This window comes from Cajanus cajan, chromosome 2, assembly GCF_000230855.2.
Source record: "Cajanus cajan strain Asha chromosome 2, NIPB_CcT2T_4, whole genome shotgun sequence".
Taxonomy (NCBI): domain Eukaryota; kingdom Viridiplantae; phylum Streptophyta; class Magnoliopsida; order Fabales; family Fabaceae; genus Cajanus; species Cajanus cajan.
In genome coordinates, this window is record NC_138518.1 from 24,205,258 (window position 1) to 24,221,828 (window position 16,571).

The 16,571-nt window shown below is 34.1% G+C and overlaps 2 protein-coding genes across 2 annotated transcripts in view; both read right to left on the bottom strand.

Moving 5' to 3' along the window:
• Positions 1 to 2,030: 2,030 nt before the first annotated feature.
• Positions 2,031 to 16,571, bottom strand: part of LOC109806930 (PMP3 family protein At4g30660) — a 39,226-nt gene continuing 24,685 nt past the window's right edge. Inside the window, exon 3 of the mRNA XM_083068061.1 lies at positions 2,031 to 2,727. The gene's annotated coding sequence lies outside the window, so the exon portion shown is untranslated. The remainder of the gene's footprint in view (positions 2,728 to 16,571) is intronic.
• LOC145954847 (uncharacterized) lies at positions 3,960 to 5,605 on the bottom strand. Its single transcript, XM_083069530.1, has 2 exons — positions 4,506 to 5,605; positions 3,960 to 4,401 (listed from the first exon to the last, which is right to left on the bottom strand). The coding sequence occupies exons 1-2, from the start codon at positions 5,603 to 5,605 to the stop codon at positions 3,960 to 3,962; spliced, it is 1,542 nt and encodes a 513-aa protein (XP_082925656.1).

The window sequence follows — 16,571 nt, forward strand, 5'->3', positions numbered from 1 at the left end:
TTGTTTTTAATCCTTTAACACCATCCCAAGTGTTTGAGGATCAAAAGCAAATGAAAAAGAAAAGAAACAAAGAAAAGAAAGAAGGAAAGAGTGTGGATAAAGGGGACTCCACTAAGACCTTTATGACAAAAGAGAGTTATTTTATGACCAAACAAGACTTGAAAAGAACTCTCTTTATTCACAAAAGTCTTGACTCTTATCCTAATGCTGCCACTTATCTTAAAGTTGAGAATGAGGAACAAAATGAATTTCAAGTAAAGAATTCTTCTCAACTTCGAGATATAGTGAAGAAGGAGTGGACTATACCTAGTGTTACTCCTTATACTACTTCCTTGAAGGTGCACAAGGAAGGAAGTATTTCTTTAGATTTCATAAAGCACCCAATTTTCGGTTTACATTGTTTAGTAGATATAACTTGTAATAATCTATATTCTATGTTTGATCTTATGGGAAGTTCTTATTTTTTTGAACTTAATATGTTTCCTTCCCTACAAGACAAAAATAGATTATATGACTATGAGTATCTAATAAACAATCAAATCCAAAATTGTTTAGGACATTTTTTAGTAGTATTTTCTTTATATTTTAGGAAAAGCCTAGGATACCATTTAGAGTACTTTAGGCAAGATATTGTAGTGTTTAAAAATCAGTCTTTTCATTGTCTTAGTCATAGTGTTCTTATATTTTTAGGTTTTACTTCTAGGTTATGCTTAGAAGAGGAGCCTATTTCTAGAGAGTCTAATATTTTATCTTTCTTTGTTAGGTTAGATACTAGGACTCCTCTTAGGATCCATGATCTTTTATCTTATCATGTTACTTCTTATTCCTTGCATGTTTTATATGTAGGTGTTAATTTTTCTTCTTCCATTCATCCTCGAGATTTGGGGACAAATCCTTTTCAAGAGGGAGGGGATGATGGAATCATGCTTTGGAGTGCAAGAGGTGACATACTCAAAGAACCAAGAGGAGTTGGCTAGACATGAAGGTTTGGGTCAGTCAGGGCCCAATGGGCCCGATGGGCCCGATGGGCCTAGGAAGGCCCAAGTTGAACTTTTCATGGGCCATATTTTGTTATAGCTATTTTCATATGTTTTGTATACATCATGTTAGTATAGGTATCATATAATTTGGTCTTGTATTTTGGACCACATAGAGTAGCATTTTAGGTTTTAGGCTTGTTGGGCCTAGTTTTGGGCTGCATGGGCCTTTGGGCTTTTGGTACCCAATATTGGGCTCATTTTCATTCTTGTAATTTTTCCTTTCCATTGTATTTGTTTGACCATTGTATTTAGGTCATTAGATTAGGAAAATACAAGAAATACTAAAGTAGGTTAACTAGGTTAAATTAGGTTTAATTTGGAAGCCATTTAAGTTACATTTGAGTCACATGTTTTGCACCAATTGGTGGCTGAACATGTGACACTCAAATTAACCCTAAATGACTCTCAAATCAGACCTAGATGCACATTAGGTACCTAAACTCACGGCCACACCCATGTGCACCAAAATTTGAATTCAAATTTTAGGCGCCAACTTGTGTAGCTTAGTCTAGGCGCCAAAACCGTCCCTACTTAAGTGTTTCTCCTACACATTGTAATCACTTTTGATTATATGAGAATTTCTGAACAATTACTTCAGCTAATTCCCTCAAGAGTCACCGAAAATTCCAAGAGAGAAAACCTAAGAGAATGCCTTCAAAATCCCTAGGAAAACCTAGTTTTCCTTCCCTTTGAAGTGTGCAATCCTTTGAGTTCATGAGCTTGGATACTTCCTTCTTCCATTTCCGCAGATTGTTCTTCATCTTCACGAGTTCTTCAAGTGTGTTTCTATCTCCATTGAAGAATATCCGAGCCTAGGAGGAGTTTAGGAAGAGTTTGAGCTTCACTCCTACTACTCACCTCCATCAGGAAGTCACTCCTAGGTCGTCTCTGAAGGAGCAAAAAACCACCAAGCAAAGTTTCTCTTGATGGAAACAAACACATGAAGGGGGGGTTCAGATTCGAATAAAATGAAACAGTAAGCAATAAAATAGTAAATTCTCCAAGTCAGTTACAACACCCATATCATTGGCTCACAAATTTATCTTTTACTGATCTAAACCTTGGTTCAGTTTTTAGTAATCACTAAGTGTTATTACCATTATTGAACGCATACAAATGGAGCATCAACATACATTCCTATATCTATTCACGGGATTAAGCAAACCATGAGCAGAGTCATTCAGTCCAGTGAATAAGAAACCATAAAGCATGGAGACAAATTGTACTAGTTAACAACGATTAGAACACAAGACACATTAAAATGAATAGACCTCAATGGTGCATTTAAACTAATTTCGAGAGTGTTACAGATTAGCCTTTCATGGAGGGAAGAAACAGAATAAGAAAATGAAAGAAGAAGAAGAATAACAAGCTAAACAAGTTGCAGCAAAGCCAAGCAAAAGTACAATATAAAAATGGTGTCTTTGTATAACTCGTCCAGGAACTAAAAGGAGGGTGGCAGCTGTCCCCATTGAATGTCCCCTTATTTGACCTAAAAACCTAATATTCCTTTTGTCCCCTCCAAAATTCAAATACAAAAATCTAAAAAATTGGGTTGGCCTAGTGCTAGCTCAACTGGCTCAAACAAGCAACAAAAAACGAAATTACAAAATAAAATAAAATTTAGTTTATGCTCAAATAGGTCCACTTGGCAGTGCTCCTAGTCAATTAAGTGCTTCCAAATTCTCTACAAATGATTATGAGATTAATTAGGCTAATAAATCCAATTAAATGCAATTCAGAATTAATAACTCAATAAACCTCAAAACAATAAAATATGGCAAGAGAGAACAATTAGGAATTAAAAATATTTAATAGGAGCTTACAAAGGTAAGACAATTCATTAAAATTATGATTCATCAGTGGTATTTTTGTAAATAATGGTATTACTTTTGAAATCGGTTCCTCTATAATCGATCTTAAAAGTTTCTACGAAATTGATTATTTGTTTAGTCAAATGGGTGCCTGTACACCCAATTTTATAAATATTTTCTAAATCGGTTTTTTAAATAACCAATTTAGAAAGGTATTCCAAGAGAACCCTTTTTGGCACATTCTCAACCCATTCTGTTTTGTGCATTCTTCCATTTTTACCTCTTGCGGTTTTTGACCTGCTTTCCCTCTTCATGACCCATTTTTTCTTCTCCATTACCTACTGCCACCATTTTCTATTGCCTCCACTCGCCTTTGCCGCCATTCCCAACCTGTGTATTAGCTCCCATTCGTCACCGTTGCCATTCTTCTCTATTTTGCGCCATGGCATTCCCCATCGGTGGTGTTGTTCTTCTTTATTTTCTTCGCTCACCATCACTAACATTCCTGTTTTCCGCTATCACTCTTCTTTGTCATCGTTGTCGCTCCTGTTCTCATTCGTGCGTTGTCATCTCTCACATTTGTCTTCATAAAGTATGTGATCTATTACCATATTGTGTTGCTATTTTTGTTGTTCCTAATCAATTTTGTAGTTTTATTGTTTATGTGTCTCATATTATGTTTTCTGAATATGTAAAATCCTATGATGCACGGATACGATACGCGTATCGGATACGATACGTATCCGATACAGCGATACGTCAAATTTTGAAAATATAGGATACGATACGTTTAGGATACGTATTAAAAATAAATAAATTAACATATATAAAATAATAATTGCAAATAAATATCATTCAAAAATTAAAATTAAGAATACATTTTTTTCTTTTTAATTTTTAAACATTACTAAAAAAATTATAAATCATTTTTTTATTGTCGAGAAATAGGAATAGTATCAATTTCATCCCCTCCTTGACCATCATCTGTAAATAAGACAGCTTCCATTTCTGGTTCATCAAGAGATAATGACGCCACTTCAAGATTTTCAACACCATCAAAGCTACCCCATGCATCTCCACCAATGTCCCACATTCTAGTACTCCCTTACATATATTCTTCACTTTTCCTAGATAAGAGTCGCAAATTAGTATGTACATAAACCAAGTCTTCTGCTCTTTTAGGATTCAACTTATTTCTTTTCAAGGAGTGAATGAAGGAATAAGTACTCCAATTCCTTTCGCAACAAGATGAAGAACTAGGTTGTACAAGAAGCTTTAAAGAAAGCTTTTGAAGGAGAGGGGCAGAAGAACCATGCATTACCCACCAGGATTTAGCATCTAATGTCCATCTATCTTCAATTGAGTCAAAAGAAGCAAAATTATGAGCTTTTGATGAAAAATCAGCATATTCAAGAGAAACCTTTCTTCTTTCTTCAGCTGTAGTGAAAAGCTTTTTTAAACATTTATTTCTTTCCATAGAAATTTCTTCATCCTCATGTGGGGAAATTCTATTTTGAGCCTCTTGAAGCCATTCATCACTGTAGTACCTGTGAATAGATAAAAAAATTAATAAATAAAAAAAATTAGTAACTATCAAATTATTTATAAATAAATACTAAAAATAAATAAATATTTAATAAGCTAATTTTACCTAGGATTCAAAGAGTGAGTCATGCAGTGGAGAGGGGTGCAACTCTTAGTCCACCTATCAATTAGTATAGAATAAACAACTTCATAAAATGTTGATGTATCATTTAACTCTTTTCCTTCATATCTATATATAGACTTCTTTACTTTTTCTATCATACTATCCCACATCTCATAGACCAAATGAAGCGTGGGACTATCTGTGTCACAAGCTCTAAGCATACTATAAATAGGCTCGGTGAAATTAAGAATATATGTAATTTTGTCCCACCACACATCATTCAAAATAAATTCTTTTGCAGCTTGGGCCTTACCCACATCATCTTCTCTATAAGAATTCCATTCTTCACTAATAACCATCGATTGCAAAGCACCTTTCAAAAGTTTAAATCTCTTTAACATCACTAGAATAGATGCAAAGCGTGTTTCAGCTATAGCAAGCAATTTTAGAGGTGAAAAGTGATTAAAAATTGCCAATCTCATTGAGTGATTCATGATAAAGTTCCTAACAAAAGAAACATCATCAACAACTTGAGTAATCCAATTACATTCAGCATAAGCTACCTTATTCCTTTCAATGTTTTTGGCAGCACATATATTCTTCAACGCAAGGTTCAATGTGTGAACAACACAAGGAGTCCAAAAAATTTTAGGAAAAGAAATTTCAACAATCATGCCAGCACCTTTGCATACAGGAGCATTATCTGTTATAATTTGAACAACATTTTGTTCTCCTACTTCTTTTATAACTTCTATCATCTTATCAGCCATATAATGTTTGTTTTTAATCTCATCAGAAGCATTAATAGCTTTTAAAAATATTGGACCCCCTTCACTTGTAGCCATAAAATTAATTAAAGGTCTTCTTTGGACATCTGTCCATCCATCAGATACTATGCTAACACCTTTTGCATTCCAAGTCGATTTAATAGGTTTAAGCAACCTCTCAACATGTGCCTTCTCTTGTTGTAAGAGAGTTGTCCTCAAGGCATTGTATCCAGGAGGGAGAAAACCATTAAGCATGTGATTTGCAGCAAATGAATAAGAATTCACATAATAGGGATTTCTAGCAAGGTTGAAGGGCAATCCAGAGGAATAAAACATTCTAGCAATAAGAGCTTTGAGATTATCTCTATTTTCTAAATTAAATGCTTTCTCTAAAGGACCAACTTTTCTCTTTTTCAATAAAGAACTCTGATGCATTTTCTCTGTAGGCAATGGGACATGCTTAGCTTTCACTTTATTTTCAGCCAATTCAACAATTGATTTCAATTCAACCAAATATTGATCATTTACACTTGCACACACAGAAATTCCAGTTCCATAAATCCTCAACAAATGAGCTTTAACTCTTGAATAAGAACTTCTATAAACCTTTTGACAAAAATTACAAGACCAACTCTTATTTCCTCCCCCTTCTGAATTTTTATCTAATATGCTAACATAACACCAAAGAGGAGCATGATCATCTTGTACAACATCATCAGAAACGAACTTACTTGGAATTTTAGAATTGATATTAGAATCAGAACCAGAAGCATTTGCTGTTGACATTATAAATAAATAATTTTTATGCTTCTGCAAAAAAAAAAGTATATCTATGTTAAATTGCTAATTGTTAAATGAATTATACAACTTAAAAATTTTAATCACTCTAAATCATACAAATATAAACTATAAAAAAAGTATATCTATGTTAAATTTCTAATTGTTACAATTTTTTTATACATTTTACTATTTTAGAGATGCTAAAAAAGAATTAATTTTTTTTAATTATTATTAATTTACAATTTACATAAAGTTAAATTTTTTTTAAATAAATCATAAAATTAAATGAAAAAAATAATAAGTAATTATTTTAAATGTTTAAAGTTGCAAGAATAATTATATTTTTAATAATTATAAAATCATCATAAAATTATAATTTTATATTAATCCTTTTTACAATTTAAATAAGAAGAAAATAAAAGACACGTTGCAGAGGACTCGCTCATTTTATATTAACCCTTACTCACTCACTGCGGGGAAGACATGCTTTTTAGTTTTTACAATTTTATATTAACCCTTTTTACATAAGGCCCTTATCATTTAAAAAAGAAAAAGTTCAGTTCCCCAATGCCTCCGCAAAAGACATACACGTTGCAGAGGACTCACTCACTGTCCAACGTCCAGCCCCTTCTCACTCACTGCGGCTGCGGGGAAGAATAATGAAGAAACTCACTTCGCGAAGACGAGACTCACTGCCCAGCCCCTTCTCACTGACTGCGGGGAAGAATAATGAAGAAACGGAGTTACCTGGATGAGTGGGTCTGGTGCTCACTGCTTGGAAACTCTGTTGTTTGACTGGGTCTGGCGCTCGGAAACTCTGGTGTTTGGCAGCGCAACACATCAACACATCTCTGTATTCTTCGTCTCAAATTTCTTAATTTTTCTGCTTATTTATGGTTGATTTTTTATCAATCGAATCGTAGAACATTAAATCTGCAAAAATGTTTTTTCTTTTTTTCTTTTTTTAACAAAATCATTCTAGATACGTTTGAGATACGTATCCTAGGCGTATCAAAACGTATCCGTATCATATTCGTATCCGATACGGATACGGGATAGAAATTGGCGTATCTGTGCTTCCGAGGTAAAATCCCTAAACCCTAAACATGCTGCTTTGGATATGTTTTCTAACTCTGTATTTTCATTCTTAATGGCATGTTAATAATTTTTGTGTGATATTTTAACCCCTTGATTGCATGCAGTACCTTGGGTTGGAAGGATGCCACCAAAATCAGATAAACAGGAGTGGAAGCATGTTAGTGTATTTGGTGGGTTTGATAAGGGAAGTGGTACAAAAAGATGGAAATGTAATCATATATTTGATTTCATAGGGGTTGTTTATCTAAATTGTATAACATTGTTTTAACTACTCATAATTTTTGTAAATGAATTTTTCCAAAGAGGTAATTAAGTTAGGAATCATAACTAGTTAATTACTGTAATTGGAGTTCTTTTTTGTTTGGGTGGATTTAAGGAAACACAGGATACCTCTCTTTGGGATAAATGTTTCAATTTAATATCTATGTTTCTTACTGGTATGGCTATTCTAATGGTCTTATACGAGTAGGATTTGGGGAAGACTGGACAAAGATTTTAAGCTTGGGTGTTAGTATAATTGAAAAGTTCTTGGTTGGTTACTTCCTATTTAATCTACTATGTATGTTACTAATTCTTTGTAGTGGCTAAGCACATGGTTACTGTACTATTTCTGAATTTTGAGTTGTATATCGGTTGTGAAACCCTTGTACCAATATAATATATTTTTGTTTTTTCTATCCCAAAAAAATGTAACTAAGGTGATGAACTTCGCAAGGAGGTAGTTCAGATAGCAAGAAATACTAGTAAAATCATTATCTTTTATCAATTTTCTGCAGATATATACTTTTACATCGTAGAATAGGTATTTAGAATCCTTGACAGTTGGCATGATTATCCCTATTTTGACCATTTCTCCTTATTGTATTGAGTTTAGGTCTTGCAACCTTTGAGAAAACCAATCTTGTAGTTTATGTCTTTTCTCTTTATTACAATGACCATTTCAAGGTCAATCTAGGAATGGCTGAATAGTTTAATAAGTTTGTTTCCTTTCTCCTCTACCCCAATGTCTTAATGTTATACACTAAAAAGAAATATTGGAGTAAGAGTTGTTTATGAATGCAACAACTCCTTTAAAGGCATAGTTTATGCAGAATTAGTCTAAAAATTATTGGTTTAAATTTTATGTTAATTGGTGATCAAGGTTAGAAAATATGTTTTGTTAACAATAAGGTTATGTTAACAAGTAGAAAAGGTTATGTTAGAAAAGTGTTACCAAAAATAATATATGCATGATGTGAGATTTATGGAAAAGTGTATATCATATATTGATGGAGGGCCACCCTTGGAGCTTCATGTTGGACCCATTACTAGGTCCATGGCTAGGAGAATGGAGGAAGATGAAGGAGATACCATGCCTAGAACCATACTCATCATGAGTGTGGAGTATTGATCCATCTCCTAGGCCCATTTTGAGTAGTATAGGATTTTATTGCTTTATTTCCTTTTTAACCCTTGTATTTTGGGGTACTTCAGATAATAGAATTTTATTATGTATTTTCATTTAGCCTTTGTATTATGGGGCAAATTAGTTTAGGATTTATTTTAGGGCTTAAACCTTGACTTGTGAGGTTAAAGTCCATTTTTTTTGTATTTTTTAGGTCAAAGGGTATTTTGGTCTTTTGGTAGGAAGGAACCCACACATCATCTAGGGTTCATTTAGGATGCATTTGGCTTGCATTTGGGCTGCATTACATGGCCATTCAACCCTAAATTCAACCCTAGATGTCTTCCACCCCTATAAATACCCTTAGCCTAGCACCTTGTACGCACTTTGGATTATATGAATTTGAGAGAACATTTTGCCTCAAATCCTTTCCTTAGTCACTTGGTCTCCACGGCCTACCTCTCCTATCTCCTCCCTAGAGTGAGTTTAGGGTTCCCTTGAGTGGCCTTCACCTTCACTTGGTGAAAAGAGCCAACTAGAACACCCAAAAACACCATTCTCCCTTCATTTCTCCTATTCGCCCAAGCCTCCACCATTCACGCCCACCATCATTTTACCTCACCCTTGAAGGAACGTCCACCCTCTAAGGTCACCATCTTGGCCTTGGCAAGGAGCTCCTCTTCACCATTGACGTTTTGATCACCCCCTTGGTGGAAGGAGTCCATCATATATGGAGAGCAACGTAGGTGGCAATGACATATGCTTTAGAAAATCTTCATTTTAAATAGCCAAATTTATTGCACACTTCTACACCAATTCTGAAGTTAAAGATGTAATATCCCTCTGTCCCTCCCTAATCCCATAGATAATAAATAAATAATTAACAAAGTTTGCACAAAATTTAATCGTCAATTCTACATCACTTAATTATAACCTTGTAGAAAAATCATTATTGACTACCATAAATGCAAATAGTAATCATGAAACTTAACTAAACAATGTTAAAAGATTTAGGAATTACTATTAATCAATAAATATTATTTTGTAAATAGCAATTATCCATAAGGTAAACTAGTTACTATAAGGCAAAACACCTAATTTGTTCCCTTATAATAATTAATAGTTTTAATTTCGTCCTTCTATAATTTTTTGTTTCAATTTGGTCCCCAATAATTTAAAAAATGTCAATGTGGGACTTTCTGTCCAAATTTTACAAACGGTGTCAAATGTAGATGACATGGATGCCACGTAGATTCATACGTGGCAAGTTTCCATAATCCTTCTTTAATGAACCTAGAACGGCCCGTTATGAAACCGGAACGGGCCGTTCTAATCCCACTTGTTGTGTGTTAATTTTGTAACTGAAACGGCCCATTCCAGATGCAAATGTAACACACAATGAGTGAATCAGAACAGGGGATTTTGGTTTAAGAACGACCCGTTCTGGATTCAGAACGGGCCGTTCTGGAACGCCAACCAGGATTGATGTTTAAATTTAAGTGTTACATTTCAACAAAATGTAGCAATGTGGTTTAAAGATTAAAAACAAAAATTCATAACATAACATAAATTCAAATATTAAAATATGCACCAGAGTTGATCTTTTCATCCTTATTTTTCATCATTGCCCATATAAATAATAAATCAATTAGGTGTAGTTTACCATCTGAGCCGCCACGACCTAGAACAGTAGATGTAATAAACTTATGCATAATTTTAATGGTAGCATAACGAATGTAGATGAATTGCATTAACCAACCTCCCATTGTGTATGACATGTTACAACTCCCCAAAACATGTATGAATTAAATGATCTTGGATTTTTTTCCCTTATGGTTTGAAATCCAAAGATACCATTAAATTCCTCCAAATTGAGACGATACTCTATATTAAAAAGTTTAAAGAAAATCAATCCTGGTTCACAATTTTCCCCAGTTAAAATTAAAATATGGAGAGAACTAAGATATTCAAGAACAATCCTTGGATCTGGAACGACCCATTCTGAAACCAAAACGACCCGTTCCTCTTGCATTCTTTGTGTGTTTTTTTTAATCTGGAACGGCCCATTCTAGATGCAAAATTAACACACAGGGAATGCAAGCGAAACGGACCATTCTGGTTTCAGAATGGGCCGTTCCAGGTCATTAAAAAAGGGGGAGAGGAGGCATGCCACCTATGCATCTACGTGGCATCCGCGTCATCACCTTTAACGTCGTTTGTGGAATTTGGACAGAAAGTCCCACATTGACATTTTTTAAATTATTGGAGACTAAATTGAAATAAAAAATCATTGAGTGACGAAATTGAAACTATTAATTATTATAAGGGACCAAATTAGGTGTTTTGCCTTACTATAACTTGTTAATTGCCACAATTGCATATTATTATAAAGGAAAGATTTAACATTAAAGTGACCACCAAATTACTATAACTTTCTAGTTGCAATAATGCCTTAAATCTGACAGCACTTGTTGTAATTACTTAGAGAATTAATGATCTTAGATGACTACATAGATATTTGCTAGTTTATGTAATTACCAAAATTAGAAATTAGAAATTAAAATGTAATTTAGGCTAAGTTAGTTTAAAGAAATTAAATACCAAGTTAGTTAAGAATTAAAAAATAAAATTTGTAAGTTTCCTTATAAATTAGTAATTCAAGCTAAGTTAGCATAAATCAGCACCATAATCAGAAATTTAGGTAATTGTTTAGTCTATAATAGATAGTATAGTATAAGTTAGATAAAAATACTAAGTTAGTAATTTAGGACAAGTTAGTTAAAAATTGCTTAGTTAACTTGTGTAAGACAAAATTTAAAATTAATTAAAATTTTAACTAACAAATAAAAATTTTAATTATTTTTTGTTTTTTAAAATATAAATTACCAAATTTGGATAACTTGATCTATAGTAAGTTAGTTAAAAATGACTAATTTATCATAACTTAATCTTTTTTACTAAGTTATATGGAGGACCATCCATGGAGCTTCATGTGAGACCCATCACTAAGCCAATGGCTAGGAGAGTGGAAGAGGATAGGGAAGTCAAAACCTTAGAAGACATGCTTCTCAAGATTAAAATACACTAATCACTCTCCTAAGCTTTGATAGCCTAGAATTTATCTCTATGCCTATTTTTCCCTTATCTTTGATTTTCCATTTTTACCCTTGTATTTTGGGGTATCTTAGACATAGGATCTATTTTACTTGTATTTCCAATTTCACCCTTGTATTTTGGGGTATTTTAGTCATAGGATTTATTTTCTTTTATATTTTCCATTTTACCATTGTATTATAGGGTGCTTTAGATCATAGGTTTTTATTTTTGGGCTAAGGTATTTGATTAGGGTGGGAACAAAACCTAGACATATTTTTTGTGGCTCTTGGACCTATTTTTGGTGTTAGAAAGGCTTAGGCCCAAGTGGAGGGCAAAGGTTGCATGGTCTTATCATGCACCTAGATGTAGCCTAACTAATCTCAAAGATTCCATCCTTGGCCACCAAGCTGCATCTAGGGTTCATTTGCATTTCATTTGGTGTGCATTTGGCTTGTGAATTTCGTCCATGCACTCTCCAAATGCAACCCTAGATGCCTCCCACTCCTATAAATACCCTAGGTTATGCATCATGTAAATACTTTGGAATATATGAATTTGAGTGAGCATTTTTGCCTCAAATCCTCTCCTTAGTCACTAGGTCTACACGGCCTACCTCTCCTATCTCCTCCTTAGAGTGAGTTTAGGGTTACCTTGAGTGGCCTTCATCTCCACTTGGTGAAGAGAGCCAACTAGAACACCCAAAAACACCATCCTCCCAACCTTTCTCCTATTCGCCCAAGACTCCACCTTTCACGCCCACCATCACTTAGCCTCACCCTTGAAGGAACGTCCACCCTCTAAGGTCACCATCTTGGCCTTGGAAAGGAGCTCCTCTTCACCATTGAACGTATGATCATCCCCTTGGTGGAAGGAGTCCATCAAGTTATCACTAGTGTAGCCACTCATTCTTGCACTAATGAGATATAATTTTTGGACTATGTTAGCTGGCTTCTAAGTTGTGTGCTGACAATTTAGGATTGCATCATTTTTTTTTAAAAATATCATGATCTTCAATCTAATAGCACATTAGTTAAGCATATGGATAATTGTATATGTTGCTTTGAGTTGAAATGACTTTCTTAAAACACTAGGGGTCTTTCTATGAATACTTATCTCATTAAAATACTAAGGGTTTTCTATGCATACTAAGTTATAGTGATGGAATTATGCCTAGGAAGGCAAGGGGTGACATCTTGAAGGAACTAAGAGGAATGGGCTAGACATGAAGATTTGGGCTAGTCAAAGCCCAATGGGCCCGATGGGCTTGGAAGGCCCAAGTTGATCCTCATATGGGCCACACCTTGAGTTACTCATTTTCTTCTATTCTGTATACATTATATTAGTATAGGTTTCATATATTTTGGTCTTATATTTTGGACCACATAGTGATGGAATCACACTAAGGCCAAGAAGACCAAGAGGTGATATTTTGAAAGAGGCAAGAAGAATGGGTTAGTTTTGAAAACTATAAGAGGAGTGGGCCTACTTTTGGGCCTTAGCTCCTACATTTTTATTAGCATAAAATTTATTCCTATTTTGCCCTTATCTTTAAATTTTCCATTTTCACCCTTGTATTTTGGGTATCTTAGACATAGGATTTCTTTTACTTGTATTTCCATTTTTACCCTTGTATTTTGGGGTATCTTAGTCATAGGATTTATTTTCTTTTGTATTTCCCATTTTACCTTTATATTATAGGGTGCTTTAGATCATAGGTTTTTAATTTTAGGCTAAGGTATTTAATTAGGGAGCTAGACGCATTTTTTGGTGGTGTTTGGGCCTATTTTTGGACTTAGAAAAGCTTAGGCCCAAGTGGAGGGAAAAGTTTGCATGGTCTTATCCTGCACCTAGATGTAGCCTAACTAAACCCAAAGATTCTATCCTTGGCCACCAAGTTGCATCTAGGGTTAATTTAGGTTTCATTTGGTGTGCATTTGGCATTGTAAATTTCAGCCAATACAACCCTAAATGCAACCCTAGATGTCTCCCACTCCTATAAATACCCTAGGGACCACACCTTGTAAATACTTTGGAAATAAATATAGAGTGATCCTTTTTTGCCTTTATATTTTCCTTAGTCTCTCTTGGTCATTTTCGGCCAAGAACCCTACCTATCTCCACTTTGAGTAAAAACCCTAGGAGTGGCCTTCATCTACCTTTGGAGTGAGCCAAACCCTAGAGTACCTCTCAAGCATTCCATCAAACACCTTATATCCAACCTCCATTTTCATCCTTTCCTCCATCAAAGAGTCAATCTTGAAGAACTTGATCCAAGGATTCAAGGGTTCCTTCACATTGGTCATCATCTCTCCACCAATACTAGTAAGGATGTCATCATGTGGTATCTAGAGCCAAAAGTTCTTCAAGGGTAATTTCTAGTTTATTTTCAATTCCGGTCATGTCTTTGTGTCTTCTTGATTGTCTAAAATGTTGTGCTAAAATGGATCATCATCTTCCCATATCTTCATGATCCATATTTCTTCTTTCATGTGTTGATTCATGCTACATTCATTCCTGTGAATCATTTTGGTGTTTTAGGCTTCTTTGCTTAAGTTTCTACCATTTTCTTTTTAAGTTTAAGTTGCTGGAAATTTTGGGCTGCATGTGAAACATTGATGAAATGATATATTTTTCTTTTTAATCCATCCAGTTTTGTCATTAACTTGTCTCTTTTAAACCCACCTTGAAAGAATTCCAAGTATTCATGCTTAAACATGGAAATGAGTAAAATATGACATGCATGCCACTTATTTGATGAAATGGTCATGAGTCCTTGATGTGCTTTAGAGAGTCAATCATGCATGCTAATTAGTTTTAACATGTTCTACATTCCTAAAATATCATGTGTGATTAATTTCTTTGCACATATTTGATCAAAAATTTTCGGCCACTTTGTGTATTCCTTTGTGCACTTGACATGCATATGTATTGTTTAATGTTTGAGTATGAAAATGACTTTCATGTGCATATTCTTGTTGTTGGACATTCAATATTAAAAACCTTAAGAAAACACTCAAACTTGTCTCATTAAGCCTTTGTAAGTGACTAAGATAATACTCCAAAAAGTTGCTAACCCAATCAACTTTGACAAGTGTAAAACCCAAGCAAAAGAGAACTATAAATTCAAAAAAAAAAAAAAAGAGAGAGAGAGAATTGGCTGGACTTTTTGGACCTCAAAACCATGACCTAGTGAAGTATAAATAAAAAAAAAGGAACAAAAGAAACCAAGGACAAAAGAAAAAGGGAACCCTTGCTAGACTTGTTGAGTTTTGGACCAAATTTCATACCTTAGCACTTGGAGTTATTTTTGGACTATTGGACAAAGATTAATGGCCAAATGAGACATTAAATCAAACATGTTAAGTGCATCATTTTTCCTTTAAGCCTACTTCATAAATTCTATTATAGTGCCATTCTTAGACTTATTCTTTTGTGTGCTTGCGTTTCTTTATATGCCTTAATTTTAGTTTTGTGTCTTCTTTCTACTCTTAAGTTTTTCTCATCAATTCCACTTGAGTTTAGCCTTTTTAATTATGCCTTTTTAATTATGCCTTTTTAATTATGCCTTTTTATTTTTTATTTATTGGCCTCTTATACTCTTAGGTTTTGGTTTCTTCTTGACCTAGGTGAGGAAAGCTTCTAAACACCACACACTCTCTTGGTGGATTGAGTGGAGGGGCTGTCCGATTTGAGTTCAAGGAGCTTTGGAGAATTACACCAAATCAAAGAGTGCAAACACCATTGAAAGGCTAACCTTGGGTGTTCCATGTGAAGGGGTGGAGAATTGAAGACTTGAAGAGTTGCAACTTTCTTTCTTACTCGTTCTTTCTTGTTAAACTTTCGGCCTTTTTGTATTTTGGGCCTTTATTTTCATTCATTTTGGTTTATAATTGGCCATTTTTAAACCTCTTCATATTAGGGTAACCCGAGTAGTGCTTGTGGGAGTGGCTTGAATACCACCAAGGTCACTTCAAGCTCCCACCCTAGGGAATCTGACTAGCATATGCTTTAAGTTGTTTTTCTTTGCATGTTTTATAGCTTTAGTAGTATAATTTCTTGGGTTTTCTTTATCTTACTTGTTCTTTTTAGAAGGCTACAAGTTGCCTACTAGGGGGCCGTGCACACATACACTTAACTTTGTGCAAAAGAAAAAATTGTTTTGTAAGAAAAGTGTGAAAGGACTTAGTGATTTCTACTTGAAAAGGCTTGGTTTTTAAGTGATTCTTAGTAGTCCACCTCCCTTGATAGTTCACTTTGTGCACTTAAACCTTTTTACACCAATCTTACACCTTAAAACTTTTTGTGAAAACTTTTTCATCACTCACTCTTTGTGAAAACTTTTTCATCACTCACTCTTTGTGAAAACCTTTTGAACTCTATTTTTGAAAACCTTTTCTTGATCAAAGATGAGTGATCATTCTAGTGTACATGGTCATAATTCATATAGTAATAGACTTAGTGTTAGGGATGAGATTAGGGAATTGAAGGAGTACATAAGAAAAAAAAAGAAAAGGAAAACATAAAGAGAGAGGGAGACATTAGAAAAAGAAAAAAAAAAGAAAATGCAAAGAATAATAAGGAAATAAGGAATTTACTTGCCAATTTGGTAGAAACTAGTGGATCCCAACCTAGGATTGTTCCAACTAGATCTCAAAAAGGCAAAGAAGTTAGAGTTCCTAGGAGTATGCATGAGGAAGAAAATACAACAAGAGAGGAGGAACTTAGAAGAAAAGAAAATAGAAAAGAAAGAAAAAATGAAGAAAAGTATAGAGAAAGTTAAAAAGTGGTTAGAAAATGAAAAACAAATAATACTCTTAGAGAAGAGTAAGGAGGATAATGTTTCTTCCAAAGGGCTTATGCTTCAAGAAAGTCACTTTACTATTGAAAATAATTTAAAAAAGACTTTCTTCATTCATCAAGACCTTAATTCTTTCTCTTACGTTG